We start from the raw sequence: 19,094 nt of genomic DNA, 5'->3' as shown, positions 1-19,094 counted from the left end.
CTTCCGCTTTTGTGAGTAAAGAAGACGTGTTTTAAAGTGCTGTGAGTATTCTACCAATCCTACAGTGATATGATGATGTTTCCAACATTGGCACGGTCCACCCCTCTTCTCTCATCTGTGATATCAAAACAGGCATTTGACATTGTGTATCCATTCTGCCTCAGCTGGGGGTTGCAGGGCCTGACAGATGGATCAGCCAGCCTCAAGGCAGAGGGAAGAGATGAGCGAAAGAAAAGCAGTGCTCCCCATCTCTCAACATACTGTATGATTCCCAAATATGCCATAGCACGTCATATGGTATGGCAAATGTTCGACCCTCGCAGAGAAAAATAGTCAGTGATGGCACTAACACACTGAGAAGTACATCTGAGCAACATTTTACCAAAGCTTCTTCACGCTATGATCACACAGTTTGAGATGAACGACTAAAGTAGACGGTCATAACTTAGTAACACTTTAGTAACATTTTAACTGACACACTTTGCGCAGAATGACGGAACCAGAGGTAGATAATAAAACACTTTGTTTGATTTACAATGTCATAACAACATTTTGACTAATACATGCTGCCTCTGTGTCATTAGCCAGAGATCACTTTTTATTTTAATAACTAAATTTGAGGTTGACTCCAAAAGAGAGTCAGTCACCACAGACACCTGTGTTAGCACATGCAGTATTAGAGTAAAACGAACAAAATAAAATATTTGTTCTTGCTTATTAATTTCCCCATTGAGAAAAAACAGCAATAGCTGGTAGCTGTCTGCAGACATATGATCTAATTCGAGTCATCAAACTGGACCTCCTTGTTATGTTTGTGGTTTCAGACCTCTTAGAGCAGCGGTCCCCAACCCCCGGGCCTCGGACCGGTACCGGTCCGTGAGTCGTTTGGTACCGGGCCGTGAGAGTTGAGGCTCAGGTGTGAAATGTATGGTTTTCAGGGTTTTTATCGGTTTTCAGCGTTATTTTGTTATCGTTTTTATCGTTATCTCGGTTTTCCTGGGTCTTTTCACGTGTGTTATGAATAAATCTTCTTTTTTTCGGTACCGGTACTAGTTTTATTTTGTTGTATTTATCCGCGACACCTTAAAGGCCAGTCCATGAAAATATTGTCAGGCATAAACCGGTCCATGGCGCAAAAAAGGTTGGAGACCGCTGTCTTAGAGCTCTTGCTTTGCAGGTAATTTTACTCTAGTCTGTACTCCAAATTTTATTGAGTAAAATTATAGTATTTAACAATTATCCTTAATTAACAACTATCTGTAATTTACCCATAGAGCCTGTGAATGCACGTTGCTAACTAAACTTGCTAGCATTACCAAAACATTCATTTTAATAACTACATACCATCTGCAGGAGAAACACCAGCCAAATTTGACAGCTATTAACATTTTTTTTAATAGCTTATATCTGTGAAACACTTGTAAAGTAAGTAAGGTCTGTTTATTTGCCCTTCAGTTATAAAAATCTTCCTTAGTGCATGCAGTACTGTAGTATGTTTTTTTCTGAGCACTTGTTGCCCATATTGAGCAGTTAGATGCCTGCTGTGTACGACAGTCTCCCTGTTGATAAAAAATGATGTTATTTGATGAAATTAGATCTGCAACTAAATAGACCTTGTGGTGACAATGTTTTCTAAACTGCTATTACAAACCCAAGAATGAACTGTGAACCTTACTGTTGAATGATTTATTTGCTAATAAAGCTCCTTTCAGCTGCTACTTTATTAACACGTGGTCGCCAAAGTGGAAAGCTATGCATTTTTTTGATTTGGCAGATTGTTGCACCGGAGGCCTCTCCTGATGCAGTCTCAAAGGGATTTTTGTCTTCTCACGGGATAAAACTAGGGTGTCTTTACTTGTCAGGCAGATCTGTAAACCACTAAATTCTAGAGATAATGAATGATTTATTAACCAATAATAAGAATCAGAATAATCCTGCCTTTATTAAAGCTTTAACTTACTGGGCAGCATTTGCCTGCCTTTCAGGCCAAAGTTTGAGTTCTGTTGTTGCCCTTTGGTGTGAATAGCTCCTTTTGCAACGTTTTTCCATTATGTCACTGTTGGGAATGATTTTGGTTGCAGTTTGAAAATCTCCGTTTTATTTGTGTATTATTTTCATAATTCATTTTTGTTCGTGCTGTAATTGCAAGTGTTGTTGTGTTAGCTTTATGGTAGTTTTGGTGAGACGCAATGATGCCACACAATATTTCTCTTGATTTTAATTTTCTAAGTGTGGGAGTCCTTTTCCAGCATCACATCAGCTCAATGAATGTGAAGCAAATATAGCCCCCAAAAGAAGTCAAAGTATTGTGCTAACTCAGAGGTGCTGCTTAGGGCTTGATGTTAAAGTAGAAATGCACTTCTGAGTTTATGAATGGAATTTTTTCATATTAATGTTTTGTATGTTTGCTTGTTATTATAGGCAAAACACAAAGAACAAACAGACAAAAGAAATCCAGGGTCAGATGTATTTTTGTGTCTTGTAAATGATAAAGCATTAAAAATTGACTGAGCAATCTTGTGCAGCTACTATACAAGATTCTTCAGCGGTATACTAACTAATTACTCTATATAAAGTTTGCATGCATGTGTATTTGGAAGAGGATGTGTTTGTGCTGTGATCTCTGAACTTGACAAGGCCAAGGTCTGATAACTTCTTGTTAGTGATCATGATCGACTACAGCTAGGAGTTTCTCTTCGCCAGTATAAAAAGGATTTGTTTGACAGCATTCACTGGATTGACCGATATTCAGAACAAAGTCAAAGGAATTTGGGGATGATCCAAAACTGACACCTTCAAGCTCGACTAAAATATGTAGCTGCCTACACGGACAAGCCAAATGCCTTCTGGAGAAAAGTTTTATGGCTAGATTAGACAAAGACTGAGCAATTTGGCCAAAAGAGGTGTGCTTGGAGGAGAAAAGGTGAGGCTTTCAAAGTCTAAGAACACTTCACCAACTTTAAGTGTGGTGGTGGTAGCATCATGCTCAGAAGCTGTTTTGCTGTCAGTAGTACTGGTACCTTGCACAAAGTGGATGGGATAATGAAGAACTACTGTCAAATTCTTCAGTTAAAACTTTGATACAGTTGGATGTTTCAACAGGACAATGATCCCAAACACACATTAAAACTGGTTTTGGAATGGATACAGGACGCTAACATTAAGATTCTGGAATGGCCTTCCCAAAGCCCCCACCTCCTCCATAGACTATGGTTAAAAGCTATTACCACATCAAGAAACCAGTTTAAATTAAATCTACCAGTTCTGTCAAGAAGAAAGATCAAATGTCCAGTACGAGTTATGACAGAAGCATAATTCTGGTTACCAAAGGCATCTACAAAAGGTCCAACCCACTAAAGGACGTTTAATCAAATATTAGTGGGGATATATGTATATTTTTGAGTCTGTATGCATACTTTTAATTTTGAGTGGATTTGAGAAAATACAACATGAATTCACAACTGTGTCCCCAGTTCATATTTTCTAAAAGCATTAAAAATGTTTGCCATACAATCATTCCAACCTTAAAAAAAGAACAATTCAAAGGAGTCATTAAAAGTCCAAAATTACCATGACATTCATGCCCATGAAGAGTATGTAAACTTCTGACCATAACTGTATGCAGTGACAATTTGCACGAAGCAGCTGATCTGACAGTTCCTTGTCTGTATCACTGACAGTGTTGGTTGAGCTCCTATTCAACTGGTTGAATTCCTATTTTTTGTTATGGAAGTCGAGGGTTCCATAGCCGTTCATCAGAGCCATTTTTAGTTCACTATTTGGATACAGCTCTTCTTCACAGATCTCATTCTTGGTGGCAAACATCTGGCTGATCTCCAAGAAAGTTTTGTTCTTGGTCTCTGGAATGATGAAGAAGGTATAGACAGCCACTCCCAAGCAGACCACACAGAAGATCAGGTAACAGAAAGGACCTGTAGCAATCTGGGGTGGAAGGACACAAAAAAATACAAATGCACAGTTAAAGACACAAAACATGAAAGGTAGATTATTGGTTTTGTTGGCTTAAAGGTTAACGTTAGCATTAATAGCATTAGCATTAACATAGCAAATTTTTAAGGCAAGTACTTCCCTTTTTTTTTAAAGCTGTAAATGATCTACTAGGTTTCCAAACTAGCCAGGGGCTCTTTTATTGCCCTTATTGCCATTATTTTTGCTGGAAAAGACAGTAAGATCAGTAGCAAATCGGTGATGTTTTGCAGCAGGGGAAATGTTTTGGTATAAACTCTAAGGTAGGCTATAAAACAGAAAAAACACAGGACAGGGTGTTTAGCCTAGCTTATCCCAGAGACTAGAGGAAGACGGTACCTGCTAGCCTGAAGACCTAAAACACTTTCTGAGAGCAATGAAGTTAGTTTGCTTCATGTGGAATAAAAACAGAAAGATTAAGGAACGTGCAATCTCATATTTTAAGATCTATGGCCAGACTAATTACTGACTGCCTCGGTCACTGTCAACTTAACAATTAATTGTCCTCTTTACTTTGTAGCTGTTCACTTGGAACGAAGCCGAGGACAATGACAGACAGCAAGGTCGGGACTTTTAATTGGCAATTTTATTGGTATTTGTGGAGTCACTTCTGTTCAGACAAAAGTGCACAGCCAGTCGTATACACACAGTAGATGTGCATCAAATGTCAAGACTACACATGTACAAAAAAAATAAAAAATAGAAATAAAGCCTTTTTACAGGTTTTTTCACTATAAACTGGACAGTATATTTAGATGGCTTTTGTGTACATTTGAATTTAGCTCTGTGGGATACAAGTCAGTGCTAACCTCTAAGAAGGGAAAGACAAAACCAATGGTGAAGTTGGACATCCAGTTGAGGCAACCAGCTACGGTGTACGCAGCCGGTCGATGAGACTGCTTAAACAGCTCCGTAGTGATCAGGAAAGGCACACCCGCTGTAAAGAATACACAAAAACATATTTTTCTTATTCCAAAAATATTCCCAACAACACCACATGAAGACAGTTTAATCTAACTAAGCATCCTGTTATAACACAAATCACATTTAATTACTTAGTATGGCTATATGAATCTATTGGGTGATGTGAAATTAACATCGGCATCTTAGTTCATCAATTACTTTATCAATACTCCCACTCAGGACTCTTCCTTGGCAGTTACTCAAAATTAACAGAAGATGATTAATGATAAACATTTCACAAGCCCAAGTGCTATTATATTACACTCCTTTTTCTACATGTACTTCATTATGTGTTCATTATTACTCACTAATCATAGACTGACAAGAGAGGAAGGTGTTTGTCAAGACGGCAAAACTCCACTTCTGAACCACAAGACACAGAATAGCTTAGCTCATGCAATTCATTAGTTTAAGATGTGCCTTAACTTTAAACATGTGATTCTTCATTGTTAGAAGTGAAGGCTATGAAGGAGAAATATGCATTAGTATAAGCTCTAATGATTAGCTTTCCGAATAATGTCCTCATTATTCTGTGCATGATAACTGCAGAGAGAAAAGTTTAATATTGTCAAACCAATAACTACACCATAATTTGTCAACATCTGCGGTATATATGGGAGGGCATCAATGTGCAAGCAAGGTTTCATTTGAAGGAAACCATATTCATCACAGCTAGCTTATGAACAATGAGCCATTAGAAGTCTAATTGCAGCAAGAGAAATCCTTGTTTGCTGAGGTATAGATTTTGCCTGTTTGACGAATGACGTTATGTAAACCAGATTTGTTCTAATCCATCATCCTCGCAGGTTCGCTCGACGTGGCTCTCATCGTTGTAAACTATTGCCTCTTAATTCACTTCACTCATCTCATCCAGTGTACAAATGGCTGTGAGAATGGAAGCAGTGTGGCAGTTAGGATTTCCTAATTTACAAGACTAATGAAATACAATATCTCCTCACAGCCAGAGGAGGAGTGTGGAGGATGGGGTGCTGATGTTTTCAAGCTTTAATGCCTGCTATTGTGCAAGTTTCCAGCAGGGTGCAGTGTTTCCTCATACACAGGATTACTTCTAGCTAATGCAATCACATGTAGCTTTGAAAGTGTTGGAAAGTTTTCATGCCAGATACAGATACAAGATTGTTTTTTTGTTTTTTTTTTACCTGGACCTATGCAGAAGCCAGCAATAATCCCAATAACACAGCCCACACTGATGTAGCGCATGTAGGACAACTGCGGCTGTGATTGGTCAAACACAAGTCATGAGTTGCAGATAGTCACACACAGTTTTTTTTTAATATTATTCATTTATATGATGACTTCAGATGGAAAAATCTCTAAGCCTATCTAACATTTTATTTTGTTTTAAATATTTCGTCAGTGTCCTATGTTCAGCTTCAGTGAGTTTACTTTAACAGCAGTGAAATGGTCACTGAATGAAATGCTTTTTAACAAATTTGATAGTCTTTTGCAGCGAAACCTGCTTTGCATTTGTGCATCATCCTTTGTGCAGTCCACCTCTTTGGATGAGACATAGGAAATAGTTGCTAAACATGCAACTGAAAACAATCTTACAGATAAGTGTGTTTTGACTGGTGTTCCTGTGGACATGGTAGCTTTTAGTGGCATTTAGAGGTTTCTGCTAGCAAACCATGTTTGGAAAGAGGCTTAGCATGGCTTTGAAGTGAAGCTTTCACCTGATATAATTTTCTCATTTTTCACAGAGGGTGTCACTTAGAGGCTTTTTCATCTGAAGACATACAATAATTTATGTAAATTATGTAAATTTGGTTATGTCCTAAGCTCCATGTAATGTACTATAATGTCATGCAAAATATTCCTAAACCAGCAGGATATCAGATGACATGTACCTGGAAGAGGACAGACACAGTGATTCCGGCACAGCACAGTCCCATAAAAAGGAAACCACCAATCATCAGTGGTCTTCTGCCCAGACGCTCAATAGTGAAACACTAAATAACGGACAAATAAGCAGGACTACATGTGACTAACCCATAAAAATAGATTTTCAAAAAGTTAGTTGCAATTATACAAATCTTTCGTTTGCCTATATATATATATATATATCTATATCTATATATCTATTTTCAATAGAGTATAACATGACCCTGTGCACGCTACAGAATAAATGACCTTCATTAGGTTTCAGCTCACCTTCCCCTAATCAGATTTTATGCAAGCATGACCAAGACAACAGAAAACACAAACTGAAACAGTCAAGTTAAACAAAACAGACTGTGCATGACTACATGTCATAACCAAAATAACCAAAGTCATTATTTCTTTTAAGTATTTTAGGTAAGAAGTTACATGTTTATCAGAAGGGAAGGCATTTGTTTTTCCCAGTTTCTCTTTTTCTTGTGGATCAAGACTGAAGTTACCATCAGTCATACAAGGCACAGATTTATTGCAACCCCAAGTGCTTCATGGTTAATTAATCTGCTAATTCTATTTTCAGTTTAGCAGCCATTAAATCCATAACAAAACAAAAAATGCAATTTTTTATGTCAAGTTCCCAATATACTTAATTCTGTTGTATATTTTTGCTTTAACACTGGTCAAACAGATCTCAGACCAGGAAAACAGCAGCACATTATCACATCTGTGTTCCAACGTTACAAGTCCAAAATATAAAAAATCCTTGTATAATAGAAATACATTCATTTCATCTTAATGTGTGTGTGTCTACTCACCCCCAGCATCCCTGAGATGACCTCAATGGCCCCAGTTCCCACTGTTGTGTACTGAATATAAGGGTCTGCGAGTCCTGCATTCCTAAAAATGTCATTTGTATAGAACCAGATCTGAAATTGACACAAGGTTTATTGATATGTTGAATCCTTTGGACTATTGATACAGCAAAAATCAAAGTTTGCCTTGTTTCCTTAAGGAGCCAAAAAGTCACTCTGCTTATCTGGTAATGCACACGATTCATCATAGTGATCATTATCACAAGGCCGACCATCACTCATGCATTTGAGATACAGCTTTTCATCAGTATGGACTCCTGACAAGTACTCCCCTTGAAATTAATTTGCGCATTCTCATTAATCACACTTTGCTGATACAACATCCATCATTGATGATGTGCGGACAAGATCGTGATCAGTGCAGTTAAATGCTGTCTTGTTGATTTAGTAACCATACATATAACATTTCATCACCATTGGAGGCTTGAAGTATGCAAACAGACGAGCAAAGCAGAAGGCCTGCACAAGCACAAACAATTCCAGAAACTTAAACAACTGGGATAAGATTTGATGAAGATGAATATAAGCTGCTAGGCTAAAACGCCTCCTTACTGAGCTAAAATCTCCTCTAATATAAGAATTGTGTTATATGAGTTGATTCATATATTTTGTTTTACGCACATGAGCACTAAAGTGCAAGCCAGTAACACTGCAGTGATGTCAGAGTGCTAAGCAAAGTAGCCATGGCTCATTTCACTCTGGAGATTTTTTCAGCTTTTTCAGGCCAAACTGTTTGTTTAACAGAAGTAGCCTCATCTAATCACAGGATTTCAAAAGTGTTCTTGGATTATTTAGCTCATCTAATCTGACATGCCTCAGTGTGTAAACCTAACCTAGATTTACACAATGAGGTATGTACAGTTAAAGTAGGAAAAGTTAAGTAGGAGAAAATCACAGTCTTAAAATGACTTAATCTCTGGGCTTACTCAAAGCTACAATGCCAACTATACTACTTCAGTATTACCAAAACAAGCATCTGTCTTGAGAAACTGTCCTTGAGAAGACAGATGCTGATAACATAATAGTTTAATGGCAACTTCTACTTTATACAACCTAGTTCAGGAAACCGTTCATTGAGCACATTTGTGTCAAATGTCCTAGTGCCTTACACTTCCACATTACAAAAAGTGGATAAAACCTAGTTCACTTTTTAGTGGAGTATGTTGATCCTAAACAGATGCAGGTAGCCTCAGCACATGTCTCAACTTACTCTACCTTAAGAAAAAACAACCAAAGAGCGTAATCCTCATTATCCGTTTTATTACAGCATTCTTATTTGGAACTGATTTTGCTCATGCTGAATTATCCACTACAACCAGTACAAAGACACTGGAAATCATTCATTACATTCATCTGGAAAATATTTTGTTACCTGAAAATTAACTTTATGAATTTAGTTATGCATTTATTTGTCCCTTCTTTTCCTTCTTCACGATTTATCCATGATTTCACTTGTTTATGATTATGAATATGTAGTCGATGCTTTGTCGTATTCTCTTGCTTCGTGTAGAAGTGGAAGAACGAAAACAAAGCAAGAGCAGCAACAAAATAATAGCGGGGCTGCCACTTTATGATGTGAATGACAGTATAGCTACAGTAGTACTTGCAGAAGAAATAGCTCTTTCATCATTTTTCCTAGGTTGAGTGGCTCCCCAGCTGGCTGTAATAACTCTACAAAATCAGCACCACAAATACTGTAAAAGCACCATGTTGTAACATGTTGAATAATATCTGGTTGTGCACAAACTCAGTCTGTATGAATATGATTATAAGTATCCAATATTTTAAGAAAAAACATGCACATTTACTTTTCAAACTCTCTTGAATTGCTTAGTTTTACTTTTCGTGTCTCAGATTTGGAGACACTACTTCTTCTGGAGGTTTGAAGCCTTCCAGTGTTCCTGGCTGGAACAGCTGGGACTGAGAGACTCAGTGGGGTGCACCCCTGCTGCGAAATGGCACTAGCATATGAGCCTGCATGCCTGGAGCCTCCATCCATATGAAGCAATGAGTACAAAGATGTGTTTGACTTTGTGTTCGGATGGGTGGACCTTGTTATGTGAGGTAACGCTGAGGGAGAGCACCAGGAGATAATGAGGCATGGTCACATCGCCCCCTGCTTAGTCATTCAGTGGGTGTGAGACTGTGATGTATGGATGGACGGGAGGAGCCCAGCTGGGAACTCTCGCACTATAAGATCTCCCTCTCATATAATAACTGCACAGTTGTTGCACATTCAAAATGTGACAATACACACACATATAAACAAAAGATGAAAAAAACAACACAATAGTTCTCCTACTCACGGCATCAATCCCAGACAGCTGCATGCCGATGTTGACCACTGCAACAGTGAGGACCTGCCAGCGGACACAGCTGTCCATGAGGAGGCTGCAGACAGAGAGGGTCTGCATGGAGGACAAAGAGCGTTGCTCCTCCTGCATCTCTTCAACCTCAGCCTGAATGTTTCCTTTAGTACGGAACCACTTTAGGGCTACAGAACGGAGTGAAACAGGAGTCTTTTTTATTAAACCAGTTTTAATTCATCCTTCAAGTATCACAGTGAAAGGATTATGTAAAGTTTGAGAATCTGTTCTAGGCGTCTTGATCTTCCTTTGTAATAGGGGTTAGGGGTTAGGTTATTCAGAAAAGGAAAGCAAGAAATGCACTTTTTAACCTGCAATGGTGGCATGCACATCTCCTCTCTCTATTAGCAGATATCGTGGACTCTCTGGAAACCATGGCAACAGTATCAGCTGGACCATGGTAGGAACCGCCACAAGAGACAAAAGCAGAGGCCAGTGCTCTTCCTGTGTGGGGAAAAAACAACCCCAATAAAAACCAAAGACCTCACCTAAACCTTGATTTAAAAAAATAATAATATCATCATCTAAAACTATTCATTCCATCTTTACCATCTTTGTCTTTATACCTACAGTGGGGCAAAAAAGTATTTAGTCAGCCACCGATTGTGCAAGTTCCCCCACTTAAAATGATGACAGAGGTCAGTAATTTGCACCAGAGGTACACTTCAACTGTGAGAGACAGAATGTGAAAAAAAAATCCATGAATTCACATGGTAGGATTTGTAAAGAATTTATTCGTAAATCAGGGTGGAAAATAAGTATTTGGTCACCTCAAACAAGGAAAATCTCTGGCTCTCACAGACCTGTAACGTCTTCTGTAAGAAGCTTTTCTGTCCCCCACTCGTTACCTGTATGAATGGCACCTGTTTGAACTCATCATCTGTATAAAAGACACCTGTCCACAGCCTCAAACAGTCAGACTCCAAACTCCGCCATGGCCAAGACCAAAGAGCTTTCGAAGGACACCAGGAAAAGTATTGTAGACCTGCACCAGACTGGGAAGAGTGAATCTACAATAGGCAAGCAGCTTGGTGTGAAAAAAATCAACTGTGGGAGCAATCATCAGAAAATGGAAGACATACAAGACCACTGATAATCTCCCTCGATCTGGGGCTCCACGCAAGATCTCATCCCGTGGGGTCAAAATGATCATGAGAACGGTGAGCAAAGATCCCAGAACCACACGGGGGGACCTGGTGAATGACCTGCAGAGAGCTGGGACCAAAGTAACAAAGGTCACCATCAGTAACACACTACAACGGCAGGGAATCACATCCCGCAGTGCCAGACGTGTTCCGCTGCTGAAGCCAGTGCATGTCCAGGCCCGTCTGAAGTTTGCCAGAGAGCACATGGATGATACAGCAGAGGATTGGGAGAATGTCATGTGGTCAGATGAAACCAAAGTAGAACTTTTTGGTATAAACTCAACTCGTCGTGTTTGGAGGAAGAAGAATACTGAGTTGCATCCCAAGAACACCATACCTACTGTGAAGCATGGGGGTGGAAACATCATGCTATGGGGCTGTTTTTCTGCCAAGGGGACAGGACGACTGATCCGTGTTAAGGACAGAATGAATGGGGCCATGTATCGTGAGATTTTGAGCCAAAACCTCCTTCCATCAGTGAGAACTTTGAAGATGAAACGAGGCTGGGTCTTCCAACATGACAATGATCCAAAACACACCGCCCGGGCAACAAAGGAGTGGCTCTGTAAGAAGCATTTGAAAGTCCTGGAGTGGCCTAGCCAGTCTCCAGACCTCAACCCCATAGAAAATCTGTGGCGGGAGTTGAAAGTCCGTGTTGCTCGGCGACAGCCCCAAAACATCACTGCTCTCGAGAAGATCTGCATGGAGGAATGGGCCAAAATACCAGCTACTGTGTGTGCAAACCTGGTAAAGACCTATAGTAAACGTTTGACCTCTGTTATTGCCAACAAAGGTTATGTTACAAAGTATTGAGTTGTATTTTTGTTATTGACCAAATACTTATTTTCCACCCTAATTTACGAATAAATTCTTTACAAATCCTACCATGTGGATTCATGGATTTTTGTTTCACATTCTGTCTCTCACAGTTGAAGTGTACCTCTGGTGCAAATTACTGACCTCTGTCATCATTTTAGGTGGGGGAACTTGCACAATCGGTGGCTGACTAAATACTTTTTTGCCCCACTGTATATTTAGCTATTCCATAAGTAAACATAGGGTGTCTTGAAGCTTTTTCTGTCTGAAAGTATATTGTTTGCAACGCTTTGTGCATCTGCTCAATTGTAGATCACAGAGTCTCTGCATGCATGCATCAATTCAAAATGTTATTTTTATTACATATTAGAACTATGAAAGCCAGTCAAACATCACAGTATAAGAACCTTTCCCAGTATCTCCGAGAGCCCCAGGACCTGAGCGATGAAAACTCCAAGACAAATGTGAATGCTGGGAACAAGGCCCAGGAAGCCTCGCAAATTCTTAGGAGCGATCTCACCGAGGTACATCGGCACCACACTGAGAGAAATCCCTGTAGAAACGAAGAAAGTGCAATTAATACAGTCTGACTGTGCTGGTGCAAAAATGAACAAAACACCAAATATGAACTGAAAAGGCAATTTAAAGCATAAATGACTCAGCTGTTTATAGATTATAGGAAATGTATATACAGCTATTTTTCACCAACAACACAAAGTGCTGCTAATTACAGACAAATATGTGACAGTAATAATAACAGTAATAAATATTAAGAGGAGATTATTGACATTGGAATAAATTTTAGTCAACCAGGAACAGTAGGCATGTCTACCTGAATGTACTCCTGTGATGAAACGCCCAATGATGACCATCTCAGGAATTCTGCACCATCTGCTAAAGCCCATCAGAGCTCCGCCCATAAAAACAAGTGCAGTGGATCTCACCAGAGTCCCTTTCCTGTTTGGACGCAGTGATTCTCGTTGCTCAGCTCTCTAAGTTTGAGTCTGTCACAGGTTAATAGTAATTTATAAACATGCACTCAAAATTCATAAACATGGTCACACTGACCTTCCATATTTGGTAACTAGTCTGCCCACCAGCAGTGCTCCGGTCATTCCACCAATGGCAAAGATTGACACAGTAAGAGAGTACAAGACGGTAAGAAGATGCCCATCCGGAGTCAAGCCATGACTTTCTAATAATGTCTCATTGTAGAAGTCTTTGATGTACTGGTGGAAAACAAGGTAAATTCATTTTCTAAGCAAAAAACACCCCAAATAAATCAAACCCAGTGTAAAAAGATTGTGTGCAATCAAAAGATAATGTTACCTTTTTTAGATATCTTATTTATTTAGCCTTTTATTTATTATTCTAGCACAGCAGTTTTATAGGAGCCAGAGTTCAAAATATTGTTGTTTTTTTTCTTACACTGAGCTTCGTGCAGCCATGTGCTCTCTGAAACCAGCTCTCTGAAACCAGCTCCTCTTCCTTTTAAAGCAACTTTCTTCTGACCGACTGCTCCTTGCAAACCGAAAGTTTGAAGAGGAGTGTGGAGCTTCTGTGCTCACATCTAAAGCCATGAGACGACTATAATAAATACATCCAATCTTACCAACATAAACGAGAGCCAAGAGTTGCAAAAACAGCCTGAAATAGAGCAGTCAGAAGCCTGGATTTGTGAATAGTGCAAATACTAAGTTATTATCAATTACACCGATCAAACTTTTTGAAACCTTGAACATGTTTAATGTGAGCATCCGTAACTGTAACACTACAGACATGACACAAAAAATGAAACATAAATGATACGTCACAATATATCCCCAAAAGACCTGATAAATGAAAATTTGATGTTGTAACTTCAATAATTTAAGTCAAGTCAAATTCAAAGCTGAAAAGGACTCATCGACTGCATGCTTGATGAATCTGACGGTGATGCCTTTCACTCAATAAAGTGTCCAGGATGATCCATTGCATTAAAATTTTAAGAAAAATATGAATTAAATATATACATTAATATGAATTCAAAAGAATACAGAAAAGGTGCAGGAGAGGACACAATTCAAAAATTCTCCCTGTACTATGTGCTATGTTATCGCACATAAAAAGGCCTCAGTGAAAGTCTACAGATCTCATAAAGAAGCATACGACAGTAACAACATAGTAAGTGTCCATAACCAACAGGAAGGGAAATTTATATTTGCTCCTTTGCTTTGTTTCTGTATTGATTTCTTATACAAAGTAATGAAAATTATTGAAACAACAGAAAGTGTCATATGATGTCAGAAAGGTTTCAACTGCTGACCTGCTCCTCCTTAAAAGAGCTGGATAGAATAGAATAGAACTCCTCCATATTACCTTGCTTACTAAAATATTACTTTCTGAATGTTGTCATATGTCTGGAGTGTTCAGGTCTGTGTTAACACAACAACAAAATCTTGGAAGTACAAACCCATTGACCCCAAAGCCAGATGATCCAATGCTCTGAGGAAGTGTTAAAACTTTTAATGTTAAAATTCATTAATTTTAACATTAACAGATAACAGAATTTTAGATCACTTGACACTAAGAAACTGACCCAAACAAAATGAACTGAACTGCTCCAGCTGTCCCTACTTCTGTGCAGAGCATTCAGGATTTGGGGAAATACCCAGTATTTTTCTGTTTTTCTCAAGAAAAAGATTGACTTTATTCTCACATCTCACTTCCATATCAGTCGGGAGTCGGCTTACGCTAGCTAAATTGCTAGCTTAGACAAAGGACACAAGCAGAAGCAACTAAATTGGCTCCATGTCTTTTGAAATTAGCCGTGCCAGGAAATAGTTATTACATTAATGTGTGCGTTTTAGAGCATTAGAGAGATGACTTGTGACTTCATTCCATCCTCCCGTGACCAGTAGCTAAGCTAATCATCTCGTGAATCTATTTTTATAAAAATGAAACTCATGTCAAGCTTCTAAAGCCGAGCATACACTGTCCGATTTTTCAGTCGTGCGACTCTTTTGGGGATCGGCCCGAGTTTCGCCTTAATCGTGTGTCGTGCATCGTGTAGTATACATGAGGTAACAAGAAGCGATTAACACCTCATGACCAGCTCCCGATCATCAATCGTATGGTCGCAAGAAAATCAAACCTGTCTGAAATCCTTTCGGCCCTCGTGAGGGTGTCAACTCAGCCTCTCACACTGCGCATGCGCAAACAGAATTGGAAGTAGAAAGACGGAGCAGCACGGCAGTGATCTGGACACAAGCGATGGAGGCACAACTTGAAGAAATTTGGCAAGCTCATCCGAGCATTTCGATGTGGCCTCACAATATTATCACGAGCGCACCAACCGTGAAAAGAGTTGGATGGACATTGCTGCTCAACTGCAGCCGCCTGGTCAATGTTTTTCATTAGCAATTTAGCAAAGTTGATGGTGGTGGTGTGTGTGTCTGTGTCTGTTAAAGACAGAGAGGGAGAGACAGATTTTGTGTTTAAGCTTATAAGCTTCATGTTATGGACGCACAGTGTGAGCACTCAAGTCGCATCAGAGCATCGGGCCGTATAGTGTGAGACCCTGCATCGTGACCCACGAACTTCTAACCCCTGCGAATCAATCGTAGAGTTTGAGCAGGAGCTGAATAATGCGACTGAAAAAAATCGCACAGTGTAGCCCAGCTTAATGTAGACAGTGCATCTGCAAGCATTTCAACATGTCTAAGCCTCCCTCTAAACCAATTACAGTTTCATTGTGGATATTTAAAAACAATAGCATTAAGAAAACACCCTGGCTGGCTGATTCCTGACCTGGAACTGATGCAGGGTTTTTATAAAATTTTTGTTACTTTAATCCACGACTATAAAACATATTTATAAAGTTTCAACAACAGATACCAAGCTCTAGAAAAACAATGCAAATGAAAGTTGGAGATGAAAGGTTTAGCTGATCCTAAGTCCTGAGATACGAACATGAGACAATACCCTGAACCTGCTCACATGCTTCTGTGGGGCTGAACACATGACTGCACCGCGGCAAATTCAACATCCAAGGAACATAATGGATTAAGAGCTACAGCGTATCAATGACATGGTAAGGTCGCTACATAAGCCCACATGACCCCACATGACAATTTATTTGTTCAGTTGGAGTGTTATGTTCAAATGGGTTATTTAACCATTGAGAATCAAATTTCATACAGTGTTTAACCATAAAGGGAACATTTGAGTTCTCACGAAAAGCATGCACGCAAATGAAATCACAAAACTAGGAGTCTTATTATGTAGACGACGATGAAAATACCTTTGCAGGAGAGTTGACAACGGCCAAGTTATAGCCATAGAGCATAGAGCTGCCAAATGAGGCCAGGAAAGCCACTGCCAGCAGAGGCTTTGTAAGATGCTGTGGAAAACACAAAGCAACACATGAGGGGAAAACCAAGCTGCAAACAGAGTTTACTGTCTCAGGGATGTCTAACTCATTTGACATTGTGGGACACAAACAGTCCACTTTGATGTGAAGTGGACCAGGCCAGTGAAACTCCCCTTTCTTTCAGTGTAAAGCAGTTTAACTATTCATTCAATTCAATTCAATTTTATTTATACAGCACCAAATCACAACAACTTTGCCTCAATGGCCATTTTTATCTAAGCTGTAAAACCTATTTAAACACAATTAAAAGTCAAAAACTTACAGGCGTTGTCACATTCAGTGTCAGAGTGGAGTCTTTGCTTGACCAATTCTGGCCCCCTGACCTTATGTTTGACACCCCTGATCCAATAGATTTCACCATAACTAAACAAACTGGAAGCATAAACAATTACCCTAAATGAATATGTTAAAGCAGCTGACTAAATGTTACAGTTTAGTTAATGTGTATTGAAAAATCAGCTAAATGATGTTTAGTTTTAAAAAGTCACCATGATCAAAGGTACCTGACTTTATTTAGAATTTAAAGCTGTACAACAACAATCAGTGATAACAGATAAGACTCATAAGTCTGTTATGACTAAAGGTAGTCAACAGCTCCTCTGAGCCATTGTCACTCCTTTTAAATATAGTTCACAGGAGACATTGCACCCCACTCAGCAACAATTTATTCTGATTAAATATCTCATGTGGAGCTGCTCACATGTCACACCACTTTAAAATGAGACACGAGTAACTTCTCATTTGCCGTTTAAAAACACACACAGGCTACTTTTGCTTTTAAAGTCTCCTTTATTCTTTTTTTAACCTGATTTGTGGTAAATTGAACGATGCTTGGAATGTCATATGACGTGGTGACTGGTGCTATTGTACGAGTTCAGTGTGTCATGATGAGTTTTCCAAGGAACCCAGTAAGCATCTTATATGAACCATGACCTTGAACCAACGTTGTACAATGAGATTTGGAGGCATTCGCGACATAATTCCAAAATCATGTGACTAATAAAAAGCGATCACTGGAAACGACCATACCACCCAGGAATTAGATCGAAATTTTTAAAAATGCTTACACTTACCGAGGTGAGTTTTTCATTGTTTCCCTGTAACAGTTCTTCCGCCATTTAAGTCATAAATGATTATTCCCCTTGTGTGAGTTTCTTCGTCATCTGCAAAACTTTTCAAAACTCTTTTCACCGCATCCCCATTTGTAGAGTTTGAGCCGTGATCGTGTACCGGAGAGGAGGCGTGTCGTGTTGATGGGCGGAATTTCCACAGTCGTTAAACCGCCTGCAAAGCAGGCCCATCCAACAACTTTTATCGTTTCCCTTTCCCCAGCAAAGATCACGAGTGATTAGAGTAATTTACTTAAAAAAAAAAAAAATTTTTATTTAATAATTTGTCAGTTAACATGATTACACAAAACCTACCTTAAAAACCTTAAATTTCGTGGAATTTGATGGAAGAAATTGATTTACAGTTTTAAGATTTTATTTTTCCTTATACACCTGGAGGTCTGTTGTATAAATCTAACCTTGACTTAATTTCAAAGTTGCACTGAACTTTGCATTTTTTCCTGTTTAAATTCGTTTATCTTGTAAGTTTCATCTCCCCAACACTCACATGAGTGTAGCAGAGCTCCTCCCTTTTCCAGCTAATTACAAGTGATTTTTAAAAATCCAGTCATTGAAGCCTAAAGCACTTGCTAGTCAAATGGTAGCTGCACGATTTTACAGAAATCTATAAGTGCAGCTTTTCACTTCTGGTTAAGTAAGATGCTTTCAAAGCTGACATTAGAAGTTTAACTATGTTATGTTTTATTGCTTTATGGTAACAATAAATGTTGCTTTCTGTAACCTCCTTTAATGGAAATAGTTTGAAAAGAATTTAAGATTAAGTTTGGATTTTTCTCTTACCTTTACTGATTAATTAAAGTACTTGGAGTAAGACTTGCATTTTTTGCTTCCCTTTTGGCTTTTAATTTGAAATGTTCTATAAAAATAATTATTCTACTCAGAAACGACAAGCACAAAACCTACATTTCCAGGTGTAGACATCATTTTTTTCATCTGCTCACAGTTTTGTCCTCTACACAAAATGCAAATAAACAATGTCAGTTAATGTTCACCAAAGTGATATGCTCGGCATCAGATCTTCACCTGACTGTCATGGATGAAGACCTGTTTGGTTGCCTTTTAATTGCCTTTAGTCACAGTACCATCTGCTTTACATATGATTCTTGAAATGTCTATAACAGGGGTGTCCAACTCCAGGCCTCAAGGGCCGGTGTCCTGCAGGTTTTAGATGTGTCCTTGATCCAACGGAGCAGATTTAAATGGCTAAATTACCTCCTCAACATGTCTTGAATTTCTCCAGAGGCCTGGTAGTGAACTAATCATTTGATTCAGCTGTGTTGACGCAGCGTGAGATCTAAAACCTGCAGGACACTGGCCCTTGAGACCAGTAATCGGAGACCCCTGGTCTATGGTTATTTCAAGATGAGATAATGGAGTTCCTTGCAAAAATGCAAAAGCCTTGAGCCACCTCTCATTTTTAAAACACATTTTCTAGTTCTAATTTAGTAAAAACATACCTGTGTAGAAGGACACACAACGTTACTGCAACATTATTGAAGCAGTGTGGG

General features: G+C 39.0%; 1 protein-coding gene across 5 annotated transcripts; it reads right to left on the bottom strand.

Moving 5' to 3' along the window:
* Positions 1-420: 420 nt before the first annotated feature.
* slc2a15b (solute carrier family 2 member 15b) lies at positions 421-17,725 on the bottom strand. 5 transcript variants are annotated; one of them, XM_076885150.1, is made up of 12 exons: positions 15,129-15,299; positions 13,474-13,615; positions 13,114-13,274; positions 12,878-13,002; positions 12,453-12,598; positions 10,396-10,528; positions 10,025-10,212; positions 7,662-7,772; positions 6,819-6,920; positions 6,111-6,186; positions 4,797-4,924; positions 421-3,942 (listed from the first exon to the last, which is right to left on the bottom strand). In XM_076885150.1, exons 3-12 carry the CDS (start codon positions 13,158-13,160, stop codon positions 3,715-3,717), a joined length of 1,284 nt encoding a protein of 427 aa, XP_076741265.1. In that variant the 5' UTR covers positions 13,161-13,274; positions 13,474-13,615; positions 15,129-15,299; the 3' UTR covers positions 421-3,714. The 5 variants fall into 5 exon arrangements, with proteins under 5 accessions (XP_076741265.1, XP_076741264.1, XP_076741266.1 ...); XM_076885148.1 differs by lacking the exons at positions 13,474-13,615; positions 15,129-15,299 and adding exons at positions 16,328-16,426; positions 16,719-16,770 and having other exon boundaries at positions 422-3,942; XM_004538967.5 differs by lacking the exons at positions 13,474-13,615; positions 15,129-15,299 and adding exons at positions 16,328-16,426; positions 17,530-17,725 and having other exon boundaries at positions 424-3,942.
* Positions 17,726-19,094: the final 1,369 nt, after the last annotated feature.

Source organism: Maylandia zebra, linkage group LG6 (assembly GCF_041146795.1).
Source record: "Maylandia zebra isolate NMK-2024a linkage group LG6, Mzebra_GT3a, whole genome shotgun sequence".
Classification (NCBI taxonomy): domain Eukaryota; kingdom Metazoa; phylum Chordata; class Actinopteri; order Cichliformes; family Cichlidae; genus Maylandia; species Maylandia zebra.
This window is presented reverse-complemented; position numbering and strand designations above follow the sequence as displayed.

Coding starts and splice junctions, on each gene's coding strand:
- slc2a15b (XM_004538967.5), bottom strand. CDS start 17,574: ATGGCGGAAGAACTGTTACAGGGAAACAATGAAAAACTCACCTCG. Junction 13,003..13,113: donor CTAGTTACCAAATATGGAAG/GTCAGTGTGACC, acceptor GCGTCCAAACAG/GAAAGGGACTCTGGTGAGAT. Junction 4,925..6,110: donor TGGCTTCTGCATAGGTCCAG/GTAAAAAAAAAA, acceptor TATTCTTTACAG/CGGGTGTGCCTTTCCTGATC.